The 22,845-nt window shown below is 38.8% G+C and overlaps 1 protein-coding gene across 3 annotated transcripts in view; it reads right to left on the bottom strand.

Moving 5' to 3' along the window:
• LOC136408522 (mucin-2) overlaps nucleotides 1-22,845 on the bottom strand; it is a 59,652-nt gene that overhangs the window by 18,662 nt on the left and 18,145 nt on the right. For all 3 annotated transcript variants that reach the window (XM_066389553.1, XM_066389552.1, XM_066389551.1), the window contains exon 2: nucleotides 2,792-2,901. In XM_066389553.1, the coding sequence (XP_066245650.1) occupies nucleotides 2,792-2,831 (40 nt within the window). In that variant the 5' untranslated portion in view covers nucleotides 2,832-2,901. The remainder of the gene's footprint in view (nucleotides 1-2,791; nucleotides 2,902-22,845) is intronic.

Below are 22,845 nucleotides of genomic sequence, written 5' to 3' on the forward strand. Positions count from 1 at the left end.
GTTTACGTAGAACTTAACGTTTCCTGTTGTCTGGGTCATCAATGTCGCTATAATCGCTACCACTGCTTTCGTCTAAGTTAATAATAATAGGTTGCATGTTCAAGCCATCAAATGCACGTTCTTTCCCGAAACATCTTGTCTCGTCTTCTGCACTGCATTTTTCCAAATTTTTGGAGGGCAGGACCAACCTTCTTTCCGCACATCTAAAGAGTGAGTCTGTTCTCCCACTTCCGCGAATATGTCGGTTAAACCAATTTTCGGCAATATCCCACATACAGGGTGTCCCAACTAAAATTTGCACCACTTGAAATCTTCGATTTCGTCCAAACGTGGGAAAAATGCTAAAGTATGTCAATTTAACTTGAGGGGGCACCAAATTTTATCTTGGTTGCCAAGTAATTTCTGCATCCCTCTAGCGCCCCGAACTTTTGCCATCAAAAACTTTAAATGGCAAGAGGGGCCGGGCGACACATCATTTTGAAGCCGCTTCCATTCTCTATGCAACCAAGTTTTTTTTTCAAGTGTGAGTGATTGGTTTTTCAGAATCATGAAATTGTTGTAGACTCATTAAAATTTTCAACACTCTTAGTCCGGTACACTCTCGTTCAAATCGCAAACATTTTTTTGATAGGAACGGATTAAGAAATGTTACCTTATTTCCACTAATGTTTGAAGCTTTTAACCCCTCTAGATTCTTTTTTTTTGGGCCTCTTGAAGTCTCAAGTTTATGCTGCATCACCTGCATCTTTACAAATGTTTCGAGATCGAATGGTCTTAGAGTGCCCTTTGATCACGCCAGAAATGTTGGAAAAGCTTCGAGAAGCTTTTCAAATCGCTTGTACCATTGTGTGGTAGATGGTGATGGACATTTTGAATATTGATATTGACACTTTCGTTAAATTAAATCGTTTTTTCGCTTTTGCTTCTTTTCACAGTCATCTAGGCAGTATCTTGGAAAACCAATCGCTCAAGCTTGAAAAAAAACGAAGTTGAATAGAGAATAAAAGCAGCTTCAAAATGATGTGTCGCTCGACTCGTCTTGCTATTTAAAGTTTTTGAAGGGGTGGCTCTAATCGCTAGAGGGATGCAGAAATTACTTCGAAACCAAGATGAAATTTGGTCCCTCTCCAAGGTAAAATTTCCACCTGTTAGCATTTTTCCCACATTTAGACGAAATCGGAGTTTTCACGGGGCACAAATTTTAGTGGGGACACCCTTATGTTCAAGCAGGTTGAAAATATAATGGTATGGAAACAATCACAGGACTTTACGCCCGTATTCTCAGCTGTTTCATCTACTACATATCTTTTTGGAGGTTCGTAGTTAAAAAAAAAATTCAGATTTCAGATACTAAAATGAGTTGAAAGACAAAAAGATGATTGCTTCGACTGAACTACGATGTTTAAAAGTTGTGCTTTCCATTTAGTTAGAGCAAATTTAATTTGTTTCTTGAAGAACTATTCCTGAATTAAAGTCTTATCGCAGGAAGAATTGGATGTAAAAGATGTACAACTTTGCTTCCGCCGTATTCCTATAGAAGACTTTAGTGGAAAGTAATGGTAAATAAGAAATAAATAAATCATAGACATCGTGCAATAAACATGGCATCTGTCAATATCACTTTGGCATCTGTCAATATTACTTTAGCACCTGTCAATATCAGTTTGGCATCTGTCAATATCATTTTGGCATCTGTCAATATAACCCCATAGAAACATTAATAATTTGTATCTGCATCATAAAATTATTTTCGATTGAAAATGTAAGTTTATGAGCCAAATTATCGTCATTTGCGGGAAGTTTTAATTTTCTGTTTCAATATGAACAAATCTGCGGCTAATCGAATGTTCTAAAATACTCATGGTGAGGTCGCTATTAGTGAAAGAACGTGTCGTGAAAGGTTTCAACGCTTCAAGAACGACGATTTTCACATCAAAGACCGGCATAACGGTGGAAGAGAGAAGGTCTTCAAAGATGCAGAACTGGAGACATTACTTAATGAAGAATCGTGTCAAAGTCAAGAAAAATTAGCACGATCATTGAGAGTTTGAGTTTGACCCCAGCATTGAAAGAGAAAGGGCCGCCATACATCGAGAGACACGATGAAGTCATTTTCTAGTGTGACAATGCTCGGCACCATGTTGCGAAAGAGGTCAAGACATACTTGGAAACGTTGTAATGGGACGTCCTACCCCACCCGCCGTATCCTCCAGACGTTGCTCCCTCTGTCTCTCACCCGTTCAGATCAATGGCATATGACCTGGCTGACCAGCACTTCCGGTCTTACAAAAAAGTAAAAAATTTTATTGATTCGTGGATCGCTTCAAAAGGTGACCAGTTTTTTCGATGGGAGATTCGTATGCTGCCCGAAAGATGGGAGAAAGTGGCGGTCAACATAGGGCTGTCGCCATCATTAGTTATCATTTCATGATAATTTTCATGGAAATTAATCATTAGATAAATTATTTGAAAAATCATATATTGCTTATTACGCAAATTTTGTTTAACTTTAATCAGTTTCTTTTCGGATGCTTAGCCGCCCCTTAAAAATAAGATCGCAAGACTTCAGTCACCCTGTATAAACCTAATGCGTCACTGATGGTCGGCTCGCCTAAAGCCTTAATGCCCAACAACTCCTGCCCAGCAAAATTGGTTTTCTGCGCGATATCCTGCAAGACTTTGACGGTCGGTCGCTGTGAGCTGAACCTCACAGTTTTGATATGCAAATACGTGCAATTTTGCTTGAAATAACGCCATTTCCTCAACATCTGGGTTTCCTAGAAATTCTTACCCCACACCAGTAATCCTGCCACCAAAAATTTCGACTTCATTGCTTCAAAGACTTGGCACCATTCGCAGGAACCTATTCCGTCCTCATTCTGATTGGCCTCAAGACAAATCCTGCAATAAAAACACTGATGAAAACACGCGTAATGAATTAAATTCTAATTACTGTTTGAATGCTGAAACCGGCAGATGTCACCACGTTAATACTTCCGGTCCACTCATGTCGCCGCGGCCGTAAAATCAAAAACAAATTTGTCCCTTTTAGGTATTAAAAAATTTCCATTTAAATCTCATTAGATTATTTTTTCTGAAGTTTATTTTAAAAGAGCCGTGGAATGAGACTATAACCCCGTACGTGGACCGACTCCAAAAGTGGATAGATGGCAATAAAATTAAACGGTTTTATCTAGCACCAAGTATAAATCCGGTCTGTTATTAAGGCCAGACTCAACTAGCAATTCGTTTTGTGTAACGATTTTGCTGCACTTTCTGGGGGATGTTCTATGAATAATAATATTATTCAATTTAAAAGTGGATCTAAAATTGAAATTAGAAAACTAAAATCTCTCTACTGCGTCTAAGAAGGCGATGCTAATAAGGAGATAAATCACTAAGTGGCGCTTAAATGAGGGTCCTTGACTCGTTAACGAGTTGCTGTATTTAAAGTACTTTTGTAAAAGTTGCCCAAAGGAGTCGAGCAGTTTTTTCCTTTGGCACATGACTTTTAATAATGTGGAGGAACTTCGCTAAAGGAATTCGCTCCGAGGCTTATTAAAAATATCTGGCAAACTTCATGGAGCTAGTTAAGGAAGTTTAATGAAGGTTAAGCAAAAGCAATTTTATTAGAAAAGTTATGTTTCGCTGAATAATACCTATGCCATAAACAGCTATTGATCCGGGGCATTTCGAATGTGGATTTAAACCGCGAAGCGAGAATAAATATGCAAATATCTCGTCAATTATTGGGCTTGGAAAAATGGGTTGAGGGAGGTTTTTGTAAATATGGCTCGGTTAAAATTGCCTTTTAATTATTCGTTTGTGATGAAATAGCGGTAAAGCCAATAGATTTAAAACAACAAAAGTTAATGCTTTTAGGACATGATGGACTTCCATCGAAGCGAACGCGCCGGCCCTCTCCGTCCGGCCGAAAAAACCCAGTCAAGGGGAGTATCTCCCTCGATTTTAAATAACTTTGAAAATTCGCTCGTCACCTCCTCCTGACAAAACAACAATTACCATGTTCCAGATTTTCGATATCGCTTCTAGAAAAAGCCTCGATATTTCCTTTGAAGGCGGGCAGCTTTCACAAGAACTCCCCTTGTCGTCAAGAATCCCACGCCTCCCTTTGTAGCTTTCAGTAAACATTCAAAAAGTATTTTCGTTGTTTGATTACTTTCCCATCGGCTGAAGGATCAGTGATTTAGCTTCCCCCCTTCATTCCCGGCAAAACCGTCCAAAAAGTTATTACTTTTATCCAAATTGAACGTCAGGATCGCACTCTGAAGCTTTGACTCACCCCGCCTCTGCCTCGATATACACCTAAGCCGCATTTTCGGTCTGGATATGGTTCAAAGATCAGAAATTCGATCAAATTTGCAAACCTCCCACATGGCTCGGCTTTGATTCGAATTATTCTAGCGTATTATCGGAAATGAAAACTCCCGGCTGGCTAAATATATTTCAGTCCGGCTTTGGCAGCTGCTCGGGGAAAGATAACTTATTAACTTGGGGATATTTCCGGGAACAGATCAAAGAATGTCCTGCAGCCACCACCACCAGATTATGCTGCTGGCCAAAATATGTCGCAGCAAAGTCATAATTCAGTTTTCAAGGTGCCAGAAAAAAAATGTTGTCAATGAGGGAATTCTGCGAATGAGCGCGCGATCCAGGGTCCCTTCTTTCCAAATATTTTTGCAAATTTCCTGGCTTTTAGTACGCCACTGATCGGCCCCCGGTTTAATATAAAATATGGCCGAACGCTTTAGAATATTCGAAAATTTATTTCAGCGAAATTGCGTAAACCAGGGGCGCCTCTAATGGAACCGATAACATGAAACAACATGTTGCTATCCTCCTGTTGGAGATATCAACAGAAGCAAAAATTCGTCGCATTTCGGTACGCCACTGACAAACTCAAAGTTTGGCGACCGTGCATGCAGTTCCAACGGAGAGTTATCTGAAACCTGCAGCTTCAATGAGTTTTATTGTCCAATAACTCAGAGCTTGTCTCATGGACAAAGTGAGGAAATACAGCTTAAGGGGTATTTGAGCCAAATAAAAATTGCCGATTCGTTTTTCTTATCACGAACTGATGTCCAGGAGATCAAAGAAGTCATAACCGAGATTAGGAAGCTGTACACATTGGGTGAGGATGGAATCCTTCAAGGCTTTCAAAGTGTTGCCGGATGATGCTCCGGAGGACCGTTGGATCAACCTATAAATGCGCCTCTTGCAACGGCTCTATTGGGGGGATGGCTCTGTTGCCGACAATGTTCAACATAGTCGAAAAGCTCATGACAAAGGAAATCATGACATTTCCTGTTAAACATCAAATATTGGATATTGAACTGAGTTTGTTTTCAGTTATCCAGAGATACGATCGATCTTTGCATATTTGAAGAGGTCGTATTTGAGGATTAACGCCGGTGATAATACTACATGTGAATTTGACGATATCTCCAGGCGTCTAATTGTGCCTGGCCCATTATTCTGCCCGAAATAATAGAAATCTACGACTTCAGGAGGATGCATTGGCGCCGGTGGTGCTTGGTAGACGGGAGGTTTGTGGAGAGTCATCAATTTTTCACTCAACAAGAGACCCACCACGGAGTTTCCCAGAGTTTTACTGTACATTAGAGATCTCCCTACTAGCGTAGTGAAATTTACTAATGATCCTACAGTTTTAAGGCACAGAAGGGGCGGGGGTGTGCCGGGGGTGTGCTACGAGAGGTGGCTGATGGCACCTATCTAATTTTTTTGATTGGCGTTCATTAACCCCTTAACAATCCTGGCTAAAGCGAAAGTCAGGTTTTTAGGCGCATGTTCAATGACGTGATGGCTAATTATGATACGGTTGTAAATTTCAATGAAAATACATTGTTAATGGGTATATGAATCGACAACAAACTTGGTTGATCTCGCTCTAATAGTGCTCGGTTTCAATCAATTTCACTGAAACATCATGAAACAAGGTTCTCCGGAAAGTCAGTCACAGGCTCAAAACCTCTTAAATACTTCATAAACAACTGTTTCCAAAAACTAAATTTATTTTGTCTATTAAAATTTGTAATTACCACCACTGTGGCTCTGTCAAGTCAACCGCTCTTAGATCCTACGACTGTCCTTATGTCTTCCAGACGACTATATAAAGATAGAAAATGCGATGCTACTCCTCGAATCACACCGGACAATGGTGAATGGTTTTGGAAAAAACCTTCCAGTTGCATTCATACGAGATATCAAGTAAATGCCTTTTTAATTGACTTACTACAGCTTAGATTGGAGGAGTTTTCGTAAATGTCCAATTTATGTGCAATTTTTAAATGAATTATCCACTATTTACCATAAAACTCCAATACTTTTACCGCTCATTCTAAACCTCCAGATAAAAGACGCATTTAAGCTAAGAAGTTGCAATTTCAGCAAAATTTAATAGGAAGCAGTTTCTGTAAAATTTAATGGGAAGTATTTTACCTCAGCCCTTCCAGCTGTTTCTAATGGCTATTTGTTCAAAACTTTACTACGCATTACTTAAACATTAAAGTTTATAAATCATGTAAATCGTTTTAATGCATTCAACGTGCAACTGCCGCACTAATTCCGCGGGAGTCAGCAAACTTCCAAGAGCAGTTTTTTAAATACCTCAGAAACAGTTAAAATTTGAGAACTCGTGTCCTAGATCAGTCAGTACAATGATGCACCTTTGGAAATGCAATAATCTCCCTTCTCTCTGATGTTAAATCCTTAATGAGTCTCCACTCATTTAAATAAAAAAATCACGTTTAATCCTTAATAAGTGCTCGACGTTTTTAATTCCACTTCTTTCAAGTTTCCTCTCATTTCCGAGAAGGGGGGGGCTCCATTTCTTTTTGATTAATTATTAAGGGACTTTTACCTTTATGGGGGAGCACGATTTCGTTAATTGCGATGTATCTGCAGCGGAAACAGATTTCCATTAATGTCTTAGTGGAATATTTATTAACGAAATTTAGTTGCAATGTTAGTTTGAGCTTAAGCAAGCAAGAGATAGAGTAAACTTATGCAGATAAGATTGTTAATTATAATGTGGTTAATTAATTAGGGATGGATAGTAAATTTGCTCTGTATGCAGTAAATTTGCAGGTTTTGGCAGGTTTTTAATGTGGAAATGTCTAGCAGAAACTCATTGGCATCCCAAAAGACCTGCGGTTTATGTTGTCCGATATATATTTTTTAATTAGCGCCCCTCTGCCATTCGCCGCTTACTACCTAAAACAGTCAATTGCTTCCGGATTATGTGAAGATCTTGATGTGCGGGAGTTTTCCCAATTTTCCCCAAAAATTAATTTTCAAACCGGTACAATCATTTACCACCCCATTTATTCAGTCCTAACTTAAAATTATAGGTTCTAACCGAGATTACCCAGCCTGGAAACATTAAAAAGAAACCATTCTCCCTTCAGATTCAGAGCTAATTATTCACCAACAACGAAAGTTTTAAACCCCTCGGCATTAAGACCAGCACAGCCCCATTTTGTTTCCATAAATTGAGGAAATATAGCGACCATTTATGAGGATTATTGCGGTACTCCCGCTTTTAATAACTGGGCAAATAAAAACCTCTTTGTCCATTACGTTAAAAGCTTCTTGCTGAGTGAATACCTTGTAAATTGCTGCCAAATACTCACTATTTTATATTTTTAATTGCGCCCTTTTTTCCTTCTTTTTGAGTGCCCGGAGCTTTAAACGAGAATCTCCCTCAGGACCCTCCGAGTAGATTATTTGAGTTAGCTGAAACGGAAGTTTGTCTTTAAGGAAGGCCTTTGATGATTATATGCAACGGTCCGTTAGAGCATGAAAAAATTGGTTTTGGGCGACCCATTGCGTGGTTGCTTGACGAATGTGACACGCCCAAATGGACCAGCCGCTCGGGTGGGTATCGCTATGGGCGATGCATGGGCGGGGCTGGCACGTCAAAGGAAGCAGAGTAGGTGGGCAGGGAATTTCTTTAAAGCACGTCTTGGGTTCGGGACGAAATGAAGTAGTGACCTTATGCATAAAGCCACTAAAAAGGTTTTACGGCACTCTGGCAATAATCTCTTTGCAGGCCTTTTTTGCTGTGGAAAACAATAAAACTGAAAGCGATCTTTTGTACAAATGAATAAATGATAACGCGTGTATTGTTTCCGTGACATTCGCATTGTTTCAGCTCGCAAGAATTCAGAGTTCTCCATTGTTTATGAAAGAGCGACGATGACATTCCGCGTTTATATGTGGATCTGGTTAACCGTAAACCTTAACATGTTACTGTACTCTCACAGCATTCCAAATGAAAGTTTAATTTTCCTGTTGAGAGCTTCAAAATTTCAGAGATGGAAGAATGTCGGATTTAGAACAAGAGAATCCTCTTCGGCCCTTTGTGCCAAACTATCTCTGACGAATTAAATACACGTTCGTGAAATATAAAGTTGTTCTATTGCCAGGAGCCAAGCTGACAAATCGACAATTCCTAACCGCAGATGACCCTAATTGGATTAGTTTGGGTATGGCATTTTCCCCAACTGCGGAATATTAATACAAGTCAAAGTTTACAGGGAACAACTTATGGTAAATCCAATTTCCAGTTGGCTCCCCGAACTAATTCCGGGGGATACTGTTATTCGTTTCGTTAAAAATGCGAGAGGAAAGCTATTTTCAACAACATAAAGTTAATGCAGAACTCGGGGTCTATATAAAAACCGATTTTAGTGCTCTAACTCAATTTAGAAATAGAGTCGCTGGAGCCAGTCGCACAAGTTTTTGCTTAATGTTCCACTCCCGGGAAAGAAGTCATTTGGTTAAGTGCTCCTGCTGGCTCAATTACGGTTCCTGTCTGGGTGTGTTTTCTTAAATTAACATCTTGGCATCATATTCGACATAAACAATAAATTTTATTTTTTGGGGATAACCCACCGGCAGGGGTTGATGGAGCGGGGAATGCGCACTATTTTGAATTAAAACTGACTAGGAATAATATTTGTCCTTTACTGCGGGGCTCAAGCGAATGCCCTTGTTACCGTTTCGGCGCCTGCCACCATCTTTAGAATCACCTGCTAAAAGATTTCGACGTTATTTCCGGACACCCTGTATATGAGTAAGTTCTTATTGAAAAAAGCTTTCTGCATGAACTGTTTCTTCAAACTTTTTCTAGCATATGCAGGAACGATGATAAGTAGTGTGTAAACAAAGCTAGGATACTCTGTACATAGCCAAACCTGAAATATACTCCCTTGTGCTCCAACATACTCCAAAAACTATAGTATATTTTAGTATACTAGTATAGCATATGTATATGTAGTATGGTTTAGTGAGGTTTTTGCCATAAATGTACCGTTTTTTCAATTTTATTCCAGATTCGCAATGTGTGCGTGCGAGAGTTAATATTTGTGTTTGCGCGAGCGCATGTCGGTTACTGTGTGTATGCGCGCGCATGAACGTATGTGTTACGTTTTTATCGATCTTCGACATAAATTCGAGCAAGGCACGGTGGTAAAAGATATTCTTCAGTCGAGGGGAAAATTTAGGGACGCTTGCTGTCCTATGACCCAGCATATATTTAACTACATCTGGGTAATGCGACAGCTCATTTGAAAATTAACCTCGGCTAGACGGTTTGTGTAATGTTAAGTGGCGCGAGTATTGATCGTCGACCGGCCGTCAGGGGGCACTTCGGGCAATACGAGCAACCACGCTCACCCCCCAAATCCGAATAGTATGCAAATTCGCATAAACAACCAGCCAGACACTCCTTTTGCCCTAATTAATTGCCTTTTTGTCTCCCTTGCAAATCCAGGCCATATTTAACCATTGACCCGACTGTATTTGTCGGGGAAAAAACTGCTTGGTAAACATGATATTTACTCCATTCGGAGATTGTGGTCTGTTTGGAAGAAAATAGAGCCATAGAGGGATCTATTTAAGATAGCATTATTGGATGCAAGTTTAATTGGCAGCGCCAAAACTAAAATGGCATCCTATCCAGCGTTATCCAGCCATTGACTGTTCGGGTTTCTGCATTGGATTTATAAACTTTGAAACTATAAATTTCGATGTTGTGGCTCGGCCATAGAGCGCTTTAGCAAATGTTTTCGACTTGCTTGACAATCACTATTCAGAATGTGGGCTTTTGCGGCTTGGGTTTCCATTGATTATGCACGTTCCATTGGCGGTTTCCGACCAAAAATTTATCTTCAGCCGCTAATAAAATTCCCCACTTTTTCTAATCGGCAAAAGGGCGTCGGTGGTAATTGATTCTTGAGTGAACTCCAACAAAAGAGGTCGTATTTTACTACAAATGAAAAAGTTTTAAATTCAAAAAGTTCCCGAAAAGCTGATTTGTTACTTCGGGAAGTCGATTACTTTAGAATTAGTTTCTGAAATTTAGTCGATAAAATATCTTTTGAAACAAATTGGCTTTGCGTCAACAATCTCGGGCCTGAAACGCTGAAACTACTCTAGAGTGGTTTCTTTGCTTTCGGCTTAATAAAAACTCTTAGAAAATGACTGCCATATAACAATGTTGGGAAGTAGTTTTCGTTATAAAAGCTTCGGCTTTTTATGGGTCGATTTTACTACCAAAGTTTTTTATCCGCCCACATTTTATTATTTTACGGCCATTAAACCGCTAAGGTCAACTCGCTGTTTTCCGGGAGATACTCCCACATAATGGTTGTACAGGGCGGTCCACGTAAGACGCTCCACTACCTTATCTCAGATTTTTTTGGAAAAATCGTTTCACAAAAAAGTTATTGAGGTTTTCATTAATTTTTATTTTTTAACATTTTCGAAGTTGCAGGCTGGTTCAGAAAACCGTGGCGTGACGAAAATACACTTTTTTAAATTGAATTTTGTTACAGACACCAATTCTGCCTGTAGTCTAAGTATTTTTGTTATTAAAAAATATAAACATTTTTTAGCAGTTTTTGAGGTAATTCAATTTAATGTGAAGATCAAAGGAAAAATAAGCATTTTAAAATTCGCAATAAATTCGCAGTATTAATTGAATCGTTTGAGAGCTAGTCCAGTTAAAATCACAGCGTATTTCTGCTAGAGGATATTTTTAATTTTCGAGAAATTTTATACTGGGCGTGAAAAAAATATCCAAAGTTTTCACATTTCAAATGCCTCAAACTTGATTTTTTTAATGGGACTCCCTCTATTTTTTCCAAAATAAGTTCTTCTTGTAATTCACCTTCAAATAATATATATGTGCTATACAGAGAGATCATTTAAATTTCACATCTAGTCAGCTGTAAAGTTTGTTGAAGAAAAGAACGTACGTCGACAAAAGTAAATAATGCAACATAACCTCACTTAGTTCCTCTATCAAAAATTAATATTAACGTCATTTTGCGGCATATGATCAAGCTACGACCTACTTTTCATCTTCTATTTCTCTTGTATAAAATCCCACAGTTAGCTGAATATGAAGTTTAAATGACCTCCTAGTATATCCAAACCGAAGAGATCTTACATACTTAGCCGATCAATATTACATTATTGATTTAGGACACACTGTACAGTGTGTCCGAAATCCGACTGTTCGAAGCAACATTTTTTCAGCGCTTCGAGCGTCGGTTTGTGCAAAAAGAGGCCTAACAACAGACCAATGTGAGAGATTCCTCGCAACAATTTCTCGTAACTAATGAGACACGCTGTATATTATTTGCAATGGAAGATTTATTCCCAAGACCTTCGGATTGATTTTATCTGGTGCATGGGACATGCGTTCTTGGCCAACCCGAGTGAATAAATACCAATTTATTTGGATGCTGTTGTTGGTTATCATTCATCAGGTTTACGTAAGTCTACATAAAAGTAACAAATAAATTGTGCAACTGCAAGTCCTCTTAGGCAGTTTTGTCAGTCATTTCAGAATGGGTAAACTACAGGACTGTCTTATTCCATCCCGAGTTTTCCGATGCCATCTCCATAAACACATTATCAAGCTACGAGAAACTGAGCAGTAAAAGAGAGGAAGTCATTAAAAATTCACGTGCACTTTTAAACGAAAACTCTGGGGATAGCTCGGTGTGGTCATTTTCCGATACTCGGCACTTTAATGGAAATGTCTGGAACTGTTACGGGGGATGGAGAGTGCCGAGCACCACACCATCGGCCATGGGGAAACGAGTTTTTAGCTTCCAGAATGCAATTTCGACCAAGGAAAATGCATCAGAGCGATAATTAAAAATTGCGACAAATTGCGAATATCCCGGTTATTTTGGACCTGGAATGGCTTTGCCTAAACATGGTTAAGCCGCGTTATAAAGGGGGATAATGGATTTTGCTTAAAAAACTCGTTGCTGGGAAAATCCTTTTTAAAGAGGGTGAAATGACATTTTCATGTGAGCTTAAGTGTTTAAGCTCACATAATAGTTTAATAGAAGTATGTAATCTGAGACATAAAGATCTATTGGAAGTCTGCGCTCATGAAAAACGAATTTCAATTTTTTTGTGCGTTTTCAGCATCTAAACGACCGTAAAACTGTGTGACAACGGACAAAATTAGTGAGAAAAACTAAATTACTTTTTTAATAAGTAATGAAGATCTTGTTTACTCTAGTAGGAAACAGGCGATGGCCAACACATGCGAGTTAATTGGCTGTTCCATGTGGATTCTACGGAATGAAATGGCGGTGAAGCTCGAATTGCAATTACACTAATTTCACGGGGACAAAAAAGAAGATATCTTCTTTTATCCGCACGGTTTCCCGAGTCCCTTATCAATTTAAAATGAACCATATGAACGTCCCCACCTCCGCGCGCTAACACGAAAACAAATTGTAAACTACCATCATAAAAAACAGTGCAAGTACCTTTCCTCCATTAATCTTGACCCAGCCACACCTCACCTGAAGATATCTCTCGCCAACAGTCTTCATTAACAAGAATTCTAAATGGCAAAGGAGCATTGACGCATACTACTATGTACTACTACCTATTAGAAGTGGTGGGCCTTGAGAGCGATGGTACCTCCTTATGAGATCAGCTCCCCCATTTAACCCAGCATCCTTGGCCGTGAATCACACTTCTTGGGCTGATGGACGTAAACAATAGTTTTACCTGTGGCGAAAGCCTGTTTAACGTGAAATATGCAATGCTCAGCAAGACAACGCCGCTGTGCTCATGAATGATTCATGGAGTCATAAAGGTGTTATTCTCCCTGGGGGAGTGGTCACTAAAATCCCGGTGTTAAATTTTCACGTCTTCAGGATTTCAGTTTTCGAACGTAAAACGGCACCATTGACCTGTTTCCTCGTGGAAAATCGCTTTTTAAACCGACTCCTGCCCGGAAATATGTCTGATTTATGTACATATTTAAGAGAAGATGTACTAAAATGCTTAATGGATGTTTACTTGAATAATCCTCCTGCAAACACGTTGGTGGAATGAAATTGCTTAGGTAACAGCGGTGTTTGTACAATATGCCATAGGATGTGTTTGTCTTCAAAAATGAGTTATTCAAGAGATATATGAGTATGTTCTGCTAGAGGGATCATCCTATGGAAGGGGTTTGATGTAAATTCATATAGGAATAAATTGTGCATGAACTAAAATATGGAGATATAACCTTGGAAAGTAACTCATAACATTTTTTCCTAATGAGGAGTTAATTGTTGTGCACAGCTGCATTCAAAACTGTGTCCAACTTCTACGGTTGATGTTGGTCAATAAAGTTCCAAAGCCTTGCAATTGGGGACGTTTTGACTGCGTAATCCACCCTCTTTCATTCCATGTGACAAAATGGCCCTGTGAATTCCCTATGAAGAAATATGCCCTATCCTATTCAAGAGTTGGAGTGCCTCCCGGAGGAGAGAGGCGGCTCTGGAAGCCTTATGCTTAAGGCTGGCTCACCTCTTGCACCCCGTTAAGCAGCAGGGAGTAACACATCAAAAACCTGAAAATAGTGCCAAAATTCGAATTTTATGTGAATTTTGAAAAATATTTTTACGTGAATTTTTGAGCTACAAATTATAGGTTCAGTCTAAAATTGTTCGACGCGAAAATGATAAACATGCATTTTAACTAAGGAATTACTCAGGGTAATTCTCAAGCTGCAATACGAATGTATCAAGTGCGACTTCTCCACTAAACGTCTTCAAACGCCCAAGTATTAATTAACATTTCAGCAAGACTTTGTTATTGCACATGTAACGATGTGGCAAATTTTAAAAGCTCAACAATCTTATCATATGCAATGTATGCAGGCTCTATTACCTAGGGATCTTCCTCGCAGAATAGATTTTTGCACTTGGCTACGTACTCAATTAGCAGCCAGCCCGGATTTTCTAAGTAATGCGCTTTTCACAAATGAAGCTTCGTTTCCTCGTACCGCCATCACTAATTCCCATAACAACCTTATTTAGGCTGCAGAGAATACGCGTACCCTCGTAGAAAATCATCATCGAGTATAATTTTCTCTCAACATTTGAGTTGGAATTATCGTTGATCATGTCATTAGACTTTGCATTTTTCAACTGAGACTTGATGACAACAGTGCCCAAGGTAGGATTGTCCTCGACGTTTAAAAGATACTGATTTAGATTCCAGACAAAATGTGGGGTTGATGCACGATGGTGCGCCACCACACTTTAATCTAGTTGCACGTCAATTTCTGAACAACTATCTCAACCGTTAGACAGCATGGCCTCCTAGATCGCCCGATATGAACCTTTTAGATTATTTTTTGTAGAGTCACCTAAAGTCGTTAATTCATAAAGTGTTAACGCAATGTAAAGTAAATCTATAAAACAGGATATTTGGGTCACGTTCCATTATTAAACGTATACCGACGTTAAGGCAAATACATACATGCATTATGGGAGGCGGTCGTGGCAGCAGTTTATTATTAGTGATACTATTCGATTGAATGTTGTATCAAGATTTTCTAACAATTCGAGGTATGTCCTCGTTAATAAGTTATACCAGTAGTCCAAAACGTCGATCCTTTGCATTTTTTTGTGGACTTTCTACTAAGAAAAAGGTCACTGAGAACTTTGCCCGCGCTATTATCGCACTTCGCGTCCAATGCCGATTACGTCATAGAAAGCTATGGCAGTGGGATTTAAACCCGTAGCTCCAAACCGAAAGTTGTCCACTCTTTTGTAAAATGCGATCATTTAAACGGCCGTTTATAATGAGCTCCATTTGGACCTACCACCGAGGGACGCTCGCTTATTTTGACATTATTTACGTATTACGGTAGGAAAAGTGGTATTAGTGTTATACGATAACAATCCGACGTATTTCAAACGACATATACATAAATTTAATATTACCACGACATAGTTTGTCTATGTTGGTGGAATAGCTGTTTTCAACTGAGATTTGTGGCAACAAGCCCTGATTTTAATTAATTAATGTCGGACAGAGTGGCTCAAAGCCTTTTTATATTTATTTCAGCTGCGCTTCTCCTGGTAGGGACGCAGTCCGAACGCTGCTTTTGGCCACCCGCATCTCTATTTTGTTCTGCTCATAGTTTTTTATTCTTATATTCTTTTTCTTAAATTAATTTGTTTTTTTTTTTTTACTTTTTGTATCGCTCGTTGTAGTAATTAAATTAATGCCGTTTTAGCGAGTAAAGAGAGCTGAACAGCATTGGAATTACAATAGTAACGACCGCGAGTAAAAATGATGGCCTATTTACACACATAATCTGCGGAATTTGTAATTTATCACCTGTATCAGACATTTACCCAGGCATCCAGTTACCGACATATTGATTGAAAATATTCTAGTTCTAATTTATTTATCAGGCTACAGTCAGTATAATAATACAGGAAACAAAATAATTTTAGACCATACGGTTACTCATAAATATAGTCGTTTAGTCCTACTTCTGGGCCTAAAGTATATAATTCAATTTATCTAAAATGTTCAACAATAAATATATTTAAATAAATTTGTTTTGTTTTCTTAGCTATTTTGTTATTGAAGTTCATTCGTTCATTTTTGCATTAAACTTTTGTAAATTTATATGAAGTGGTTAACTTATGTAGGGACCTCTCGATAATTTACGCATTAATTCGGCGATTATTCATTTAAACAAGCTTAAAAATCCCGCAGGGATTCACTGAAAATCTGTAATAATGCGCTGTAACCACGCCACAATAATGCATCTGTAATAATGCATAATAATGTAGCAGAACAGCTAAAACTGTGAAATTAAAATGGTTTTTGGTGCGAGTCGCAATACTACATAGTGAGTTCACAGTAAAATTGATGTAAATCCACATTTACATGCTACATAATACATAATTACCATGTAATGTTAAATGATTTTTTTTTTAATCGACGAAAGGAAACCTTCAAAATTAAAATTTTCTTTTTGAAAAAGTTTCTAAATCGCTTTCTCAATTGCCACAACTTCATCAACGTTTTAATCAAAAAAGACGTCTTTATTCGTCTGGCGGCTTTGGCGTCGCTGTGCAACGAAGAGTTCCATAAATTATTATTGATGTAACGTGGCAACAGCGCAGCATTCTTTTCTTTGCAAAAGCGCACATCTACTGGTCCATTCAACTGTCAAATTTACTAACGACGTTGTCACTTCTTTTTCTTTTCTAAGTTCAAGGTTTCCGAGCTCATGGAAGCACGTAAAGTGTCGGGTTTTCTCTGCAGAGATTTCGATTGACCTTGAAAAGTGGGCCTAACCTGGTCTGATACAACTAAATCAAATACTTATTCCTTTACGACTTTTTATAAATCAATATTCTAAATTACGTGACGTATTCAGAAGTGAAATTGCATATCTAATGGCTAAGGCTGGGCAAGGCGAACTAGACCCTTTTTTTATCTAAAGTTCAATATCAGTTCCTATGCGAATTCAACTAATAAACGGACACTTTGCTTGCGATACAGTTTAACTAGAAATTTACATTTACTCGGACGTTTGCATGTTATTAAAGTTATTTAATTTAACGTTTAGGCATGGTTTAAATGAAAATGGAAAGATAAAGGAACAAACATCAACAAGTTTGCTAACGGGATCAGTCGAAACTTTAAATTGGCTTCCGAAATAACGCATCGCGTTTAGCCAGGCTGTATCCTTTAATTAAATACAAAGTTTTATTGGATTTTGTAAATCTTTCACTCGCTTAAGCTTTTGGTATTATTGCGCGCTAATTGTGGCTTTTTCCCCGGAAAAAAGTAGGTACTTTTTGAAAATCAGAAACTCTGAAACGCTCCAGTGAATACGGAAAGATACATTTTGGTGCTTAACAAGGAAAACGAGCTTTTGACGGGTTTCGAGGGAAATTTTGAAAGCTGCATTAAGGGCCGAATTAACTTGAACATCCAGCGAATTTTTCAATCGATAATCTGACCTCTGGCTTGACCCGACAAGGCTCAATTTCAACGTTTCTCTTCATCGATATATTACGATTATAGTTGACAGCACATTAATAATTATTTGAGGCAAAACCTCAAAATCTTCTTGACAATATGAAGAATCGACATTTCCAGCAAGAGATAATGCCTAACGTGTTTTCTATCGACTAGCGCCACCTTGGAACGATTCGCTGAAGCTTGCCTTGCTGGATATAGGGTGTACCAAAATCGCTTAAAAAACCTTTTATCACACATTCATGTTCCTATATCACTCAATTAGCCTTGAATCGCGTTCATGTTCCTATGTCACTGCATTACCAATTCAAATCCTACTTCTATTAAATTTTATGTAACAAAACGCTGGCGAAAAAAATTGCACATATTATCGCATGATTATCTAATAATGCATTAATTCCCTCTGGTTCGTACAAAGGGAAATTGCCGGCTTTCAAATCGTTTATTGTTATTAAGCAAACATCGATGATGCAGTCCGATCAAATAGGTGAAAGGAAAACACGATTTCTTTCGTCGAGAAAGATCAAGTCGATGCACCGGCGTCGCTGAAACAAAGACCTGGCTCGATTTATGAGTTTTATTCACGTGTTTTTCCTATCTTCTTATTGTCTGCAACTCGATAAATCACTGAGTGTCATGATCGACCTGATTGGCTTGACAAACTGAAACAAATAAATTCTGCTTCTGCCGTTAATTCTTCTCCGGGCAAACGCTGATTTCCTTTCTAAGGATGTTAGCTCTGATTGTTCCCCCATCAGTAACGTGGAGAAAAGTGTTTAAAAAGGAACGCAATTAAATCCTCGGGCGTGTGATGGACGTAAACTGAGAAACCTTGTTTCGTTTAATTTGATTTATATTGAGAATCGATAGAGCGGAAACAAGAAGAAAATCGCCCTTTTTTCACTTAGATGATTTCTTCCTCCTCCGGACCTCAGAGAGAGAGAGCAAGAGGCCTTAAACTAAATTACTTATCATAGCCCATCGGACGGCGTTCAATTAACTTAATCCATTTCCAGCTGTTAGAACACGTAATCTGTTAATTGGACGTATTCAAGGAGGAGAAAGACCCTACACGTGACACATAGGGCTTATACGCGTGACTCAGATCTGAGTCGATGAATAAATTATTACCTTGATATTTCGCACACAACCTATTCAAGCTGAAGGCTCCAATTACAGTGGAGACGGTATAACTCACTTTATGGAGTCACGTGTGTCAAGTGTTTTCTATTAGCTGTTGGAACACGTGACAATATCTGAATAAGAATGCAAAATAGCCCATTCGAAAAGCATTTGCCTGAAGTCTTATTCGAAATTCGTTCACATTAAATGTGAGCCTTTTTTGTCAGAACCCCATTGCGAAGATTGCAACATTTACAAATGTAAATAAAATGTGAAATATTAAATTTCAGCAGTATATATGCAAATTTAAATCGCTGAAACTACTACCAGGCCAACGCTCATTATTTTCTATGTGTTTCATTCGGAGATATCATCTTTATACCGGCAAAATTTAAGAAATATCAACTTACCCAAGGTGTTTTTTGATGCTTATATCAGAAATTTGATTGTGCTTGCTGCGAAACACATCAGGGCGCTATAATTGACGTCGATATTCTGTAAAATCGGAAGATTAAGGGTAAATATACTGATACGAGGATAGTCCCAGAAGTACTCGATCTAACGCTTAAAGAAAAAAAAATTGGACAATTTCATTATTTCTCAACATTCCTTTCAGATTGACACACTTTTCTCAGCAATGTTCCATTAAAATAGACATCAACCTCGGACTTCACCTCTTCATTATTGGCAAATCGCTTTCCACGGAGCGATTTTTTCAAGTTTGGAAATAGAAAATACTCTGAAGGGGCTAAATCTGGCCAATAGGGTGGACGAGGAAAAAGTTCGAAACCCGGTTGATTGATTTTGGCCATCGCGATGACGGAAGTGTGGACTGGTGCGTTGTCTTGGTGGAACAAGACTTTCTTTTCGCCAAATGCGGTTGCTTTTCCCTAATTTCTTTGCTCAACCTCCACAATAAATTTGTATAACGTTCTTCGTTTGTTGCTTTTTCTTTAAGCAAATAGTCAATAAAAAAAAATTGTCCCAAGTGCATCTCAAAAGCTGACGCCATCGAGTTTCCTGCAGATGGAACGATTTTTCCCTTCTTAAGAGCCGTTTCTCCCCTTTGAGTCCATTGCTTTGACTGCTTTTTCGTCTCAGGTGTAAAATAATGGACCCATGTTTCATCCATGATTATGAATCGGCGCAAAAACTCGGTTTTATTGCTGTGAAACTTCACAAAACAGTCCCTTGAAACATCCTCACGGCGCTGTTTTTGCTCAATTGTGAATAATCGCAGGACCCATCTTGCACACAGCTTTCTCACATCCAATTGTTGAAATAAGCTTTTTAAGGTTAGGTTTCTGTAATATAGGCAAATTTTTAACAAAAAAATCGCCATTTATATGTCAGGTCGGGTACTTCTGGAATCATTCTCGTATATGAGCATGGGATTCGCACCAAAAGAAAAGAGAAATGCCGGTTTGCACGGAAGATCAATTTTCTACGTTCGGTTACCACCAGAAATGTTCTGAGAAATTTAAGAGTTTTCATTTTAATCCCGAAATTTTGGGACTGAATCTCGGCCCGAAATCTCCAAATTGAATCCCGGCCTCAACACCGGATTGCTTAATAGGAGCTAAGAAAACAGTCAAAGGTCGTATAAAAATCCACGTAAAGTCACCTATAAACTTTAGATTGATAAAAGTCAATAGAAATGGTCACTCAAGAGAGAGGACCAAATAGTTTCTTGCGTGCCGCCCTCTTCGATCCCTCCACTAATTTCCTTTCAGTCCTTTTAAACCCGATTTTTCAAATTCCTAGTAACTTTGCCAGCAAGGCAGCTTCCACGGAATTGACCAAATTAGAACAGAGCAATGGTCAATTTCTCCATTTCCATGGAAATTGTCTTGATGCCGGGGTTACCTAGAAAAAACGGGCCTTGTGGCGAGAAATCAACGTCCTGATGATTTTACCCGGAGGGCTATTTGAATAAAAACCGTAAAATAAAACCTACGCGTTGGCCAATTTATTTTTCCGCGGTAATTATTTTCTAAGTAAAGTTAAAAGTGCTTTCATCTATTGGTCGTTATGGAAGAATCAATTCTAGCATTTCCATTTACTGAAATCGTCTGTGCCTCTTCTCTCAAAAAGCGTTTTCATCCATTTCCATGCGAACCACAGTTGCCTCGAATTTGAAAAAAATGCATATTTTTAGCTTTATCAGTGGCAGAAGTTCATAGCAATACATTTTTAAAACGAAAAACCATCAAACTGAAGCCTTTATTTTGCAGTTTTGAATAGGGCGTGGCGCGCCCACGACTTTGATCATGGAAATGCTGGAATAAATTGTGGAGAGGACTGAGTGACCTTTAAGAGCTAAATTCATGTGCACTAAGCAGATTCGAAGTCCGCTCTCAAGTATTAATCAAACTCTAAATCAAATAGTCTAAAATCATTTTGGTTTACCTCCCGTTGAAATCGGCGTATTGCATGACCACGTTTAGTTTATAGATTTTTATAAATAAACTAGCGCGACTGACCTATGGTCAGTGTGGGGCCCACATCGATCGATTAGGCCTAAAGACAGCACTTAAAATATAATGTTCCGTTTCATTTATTGCTATTACGAAAATTCCCTGCACCGAAAATCGCTTAAATCCAACGCCGAGTTTAGGGAATGGGAACAGTACTAAACGGGGTTAAAAATTAGGTTTTTTTTATGAAAAATGTGATAGAGAACCTAGTTCAATATATCCAGAATCCCGAATGGTAAGGCCACTCGTAACGGCACATGTGGCATTGAAATGGGGATTATAAATGATGTTTCCAACACATTCCTGCTTGCTGTGGACTGCCTCACAATTGAAAATGGTCAAAACTCCTCCATGAAACCATTTCTCCCCCATAAAATTCGAATTCCTCATCGATATCTGTGATTAGACTTGACGATGGACATGTCTAGTTAACTAGGACGAGGCTTGGAGAGCGAAAAACTCAAGACAGGAAGAAAGAACCTCGGTGCCAAATGGTTTTTGTCCCTACAAATGTGCCAACGGGCCCTTTTCACACACAACCTGATTTCAGCGACTAAACCCTCGTTATGGAGGAGAGATTTGGCCTGTTTCACAACAATGACAAACGGTCAAGTTAATTTGCTACACGAAAAACATCTCAAATTAGGGCGGCATGACGCAGGATGTGTCCTCCAGATTTCCATGACTCGTGTAACTGGCACCCTCTTAATTTCTAATTCCTGTCTGGTTGTAATGACTTTTTGTTCACGCCCTTGAGGAAAAAACACACGGACGTGTTTAAAACGCATGTGGGAACAATGATTGTAACGGCTCTGTTATCGAACGGGGCGAATAAAAGCGTTCCAACGCCAATAAAAATTGTTAAAAGTGGTGAATTTACTACCTCATTTTGTATTTTACTGCCCTATTGGTATTTGTGTTCGACAAACGGTTGCAAAATGCCGCAGTTGGTGTGATCAAAATATTGAAGACCGACCAATTTATTGGTCTATTGCTTCATGGGAGCGCGAAATGACTTTTTCGCGGCAGAAATTTCCGTACATGAGAAAAATGTTTAGTGTCCATCTTTCGATGTTCGGTCAGTGCGGCCCTGGAGTGCCGTGAAGCGAAAAACAAATGGGTAAAATGCCGCAAATCGGGGACGTCCCTGTAAAAGGTGATAAAGGAGAACAACCCTCACCAGAATTTAAAGATTCCGACGATACTCTGCATTTATTGATACATCACAGAGGAGCTCGATTTTCACTATAAAGACAGTCGGACATTTGAAAATGTCGAAAATTGAATTTGGGTAAAATACCAGAAACCAAACAACGAATTCCGGCCTTGCTTCGGAGACTTAAGGATTGCAACGGTCTTTTTGTGTTTTCTGATACGCCACTGAGGAGAGCCATTAAAGCGCGAATAAAAAGGCCAAATGATTCAAAACGTCGGAGAATATATTTTTTAACTATCAGAAGTCAGGGACACGTCTACAAGGCTCTGACTTCTGATATAAGCTCAGGATTTTAGAGCTCTCAACGATATTTTGTACCTCTTGATATGCCGCGGAGGACTTAGATTTTGGCCAGCAAAACAACCAGACGTTCGAAAATGTCGGAACAATGTGATGCCATAAATCAGAAATGTCCCTACAAGGGACGATAGAGCGGAACAATATTTTGCAATCCTTGATGACCTCAATTTTAGCGAAAAAAGTTTCCAAGCACCTTCAAATATCGAAAACTGAATTTGGGTAAAATGCCAGTTATCAGGGGCGTGCTTGCAAGGGACAAAGCGGAACAACCCATGTCAGCTTAAAAACTTTAACGATATTTTACACCTCCTGATGCGCCACTGGATCTCGATTTCGGCCAGAGAAATTTTTAAATGCATA

This window comes from Euwallacea similis, chromosome 4 (genome assembly GCF_039881205.1).
Source record: "Euwallacea similis isolate ESF13 chromosome 4, ESF131.1, whole genome shotgun sequence".
NCBI lineage: Eukaryota > Metazoa > Arthropoda > Insecta > Coleoptera > Curculionidae > Euwallacea > Euwallacea similis.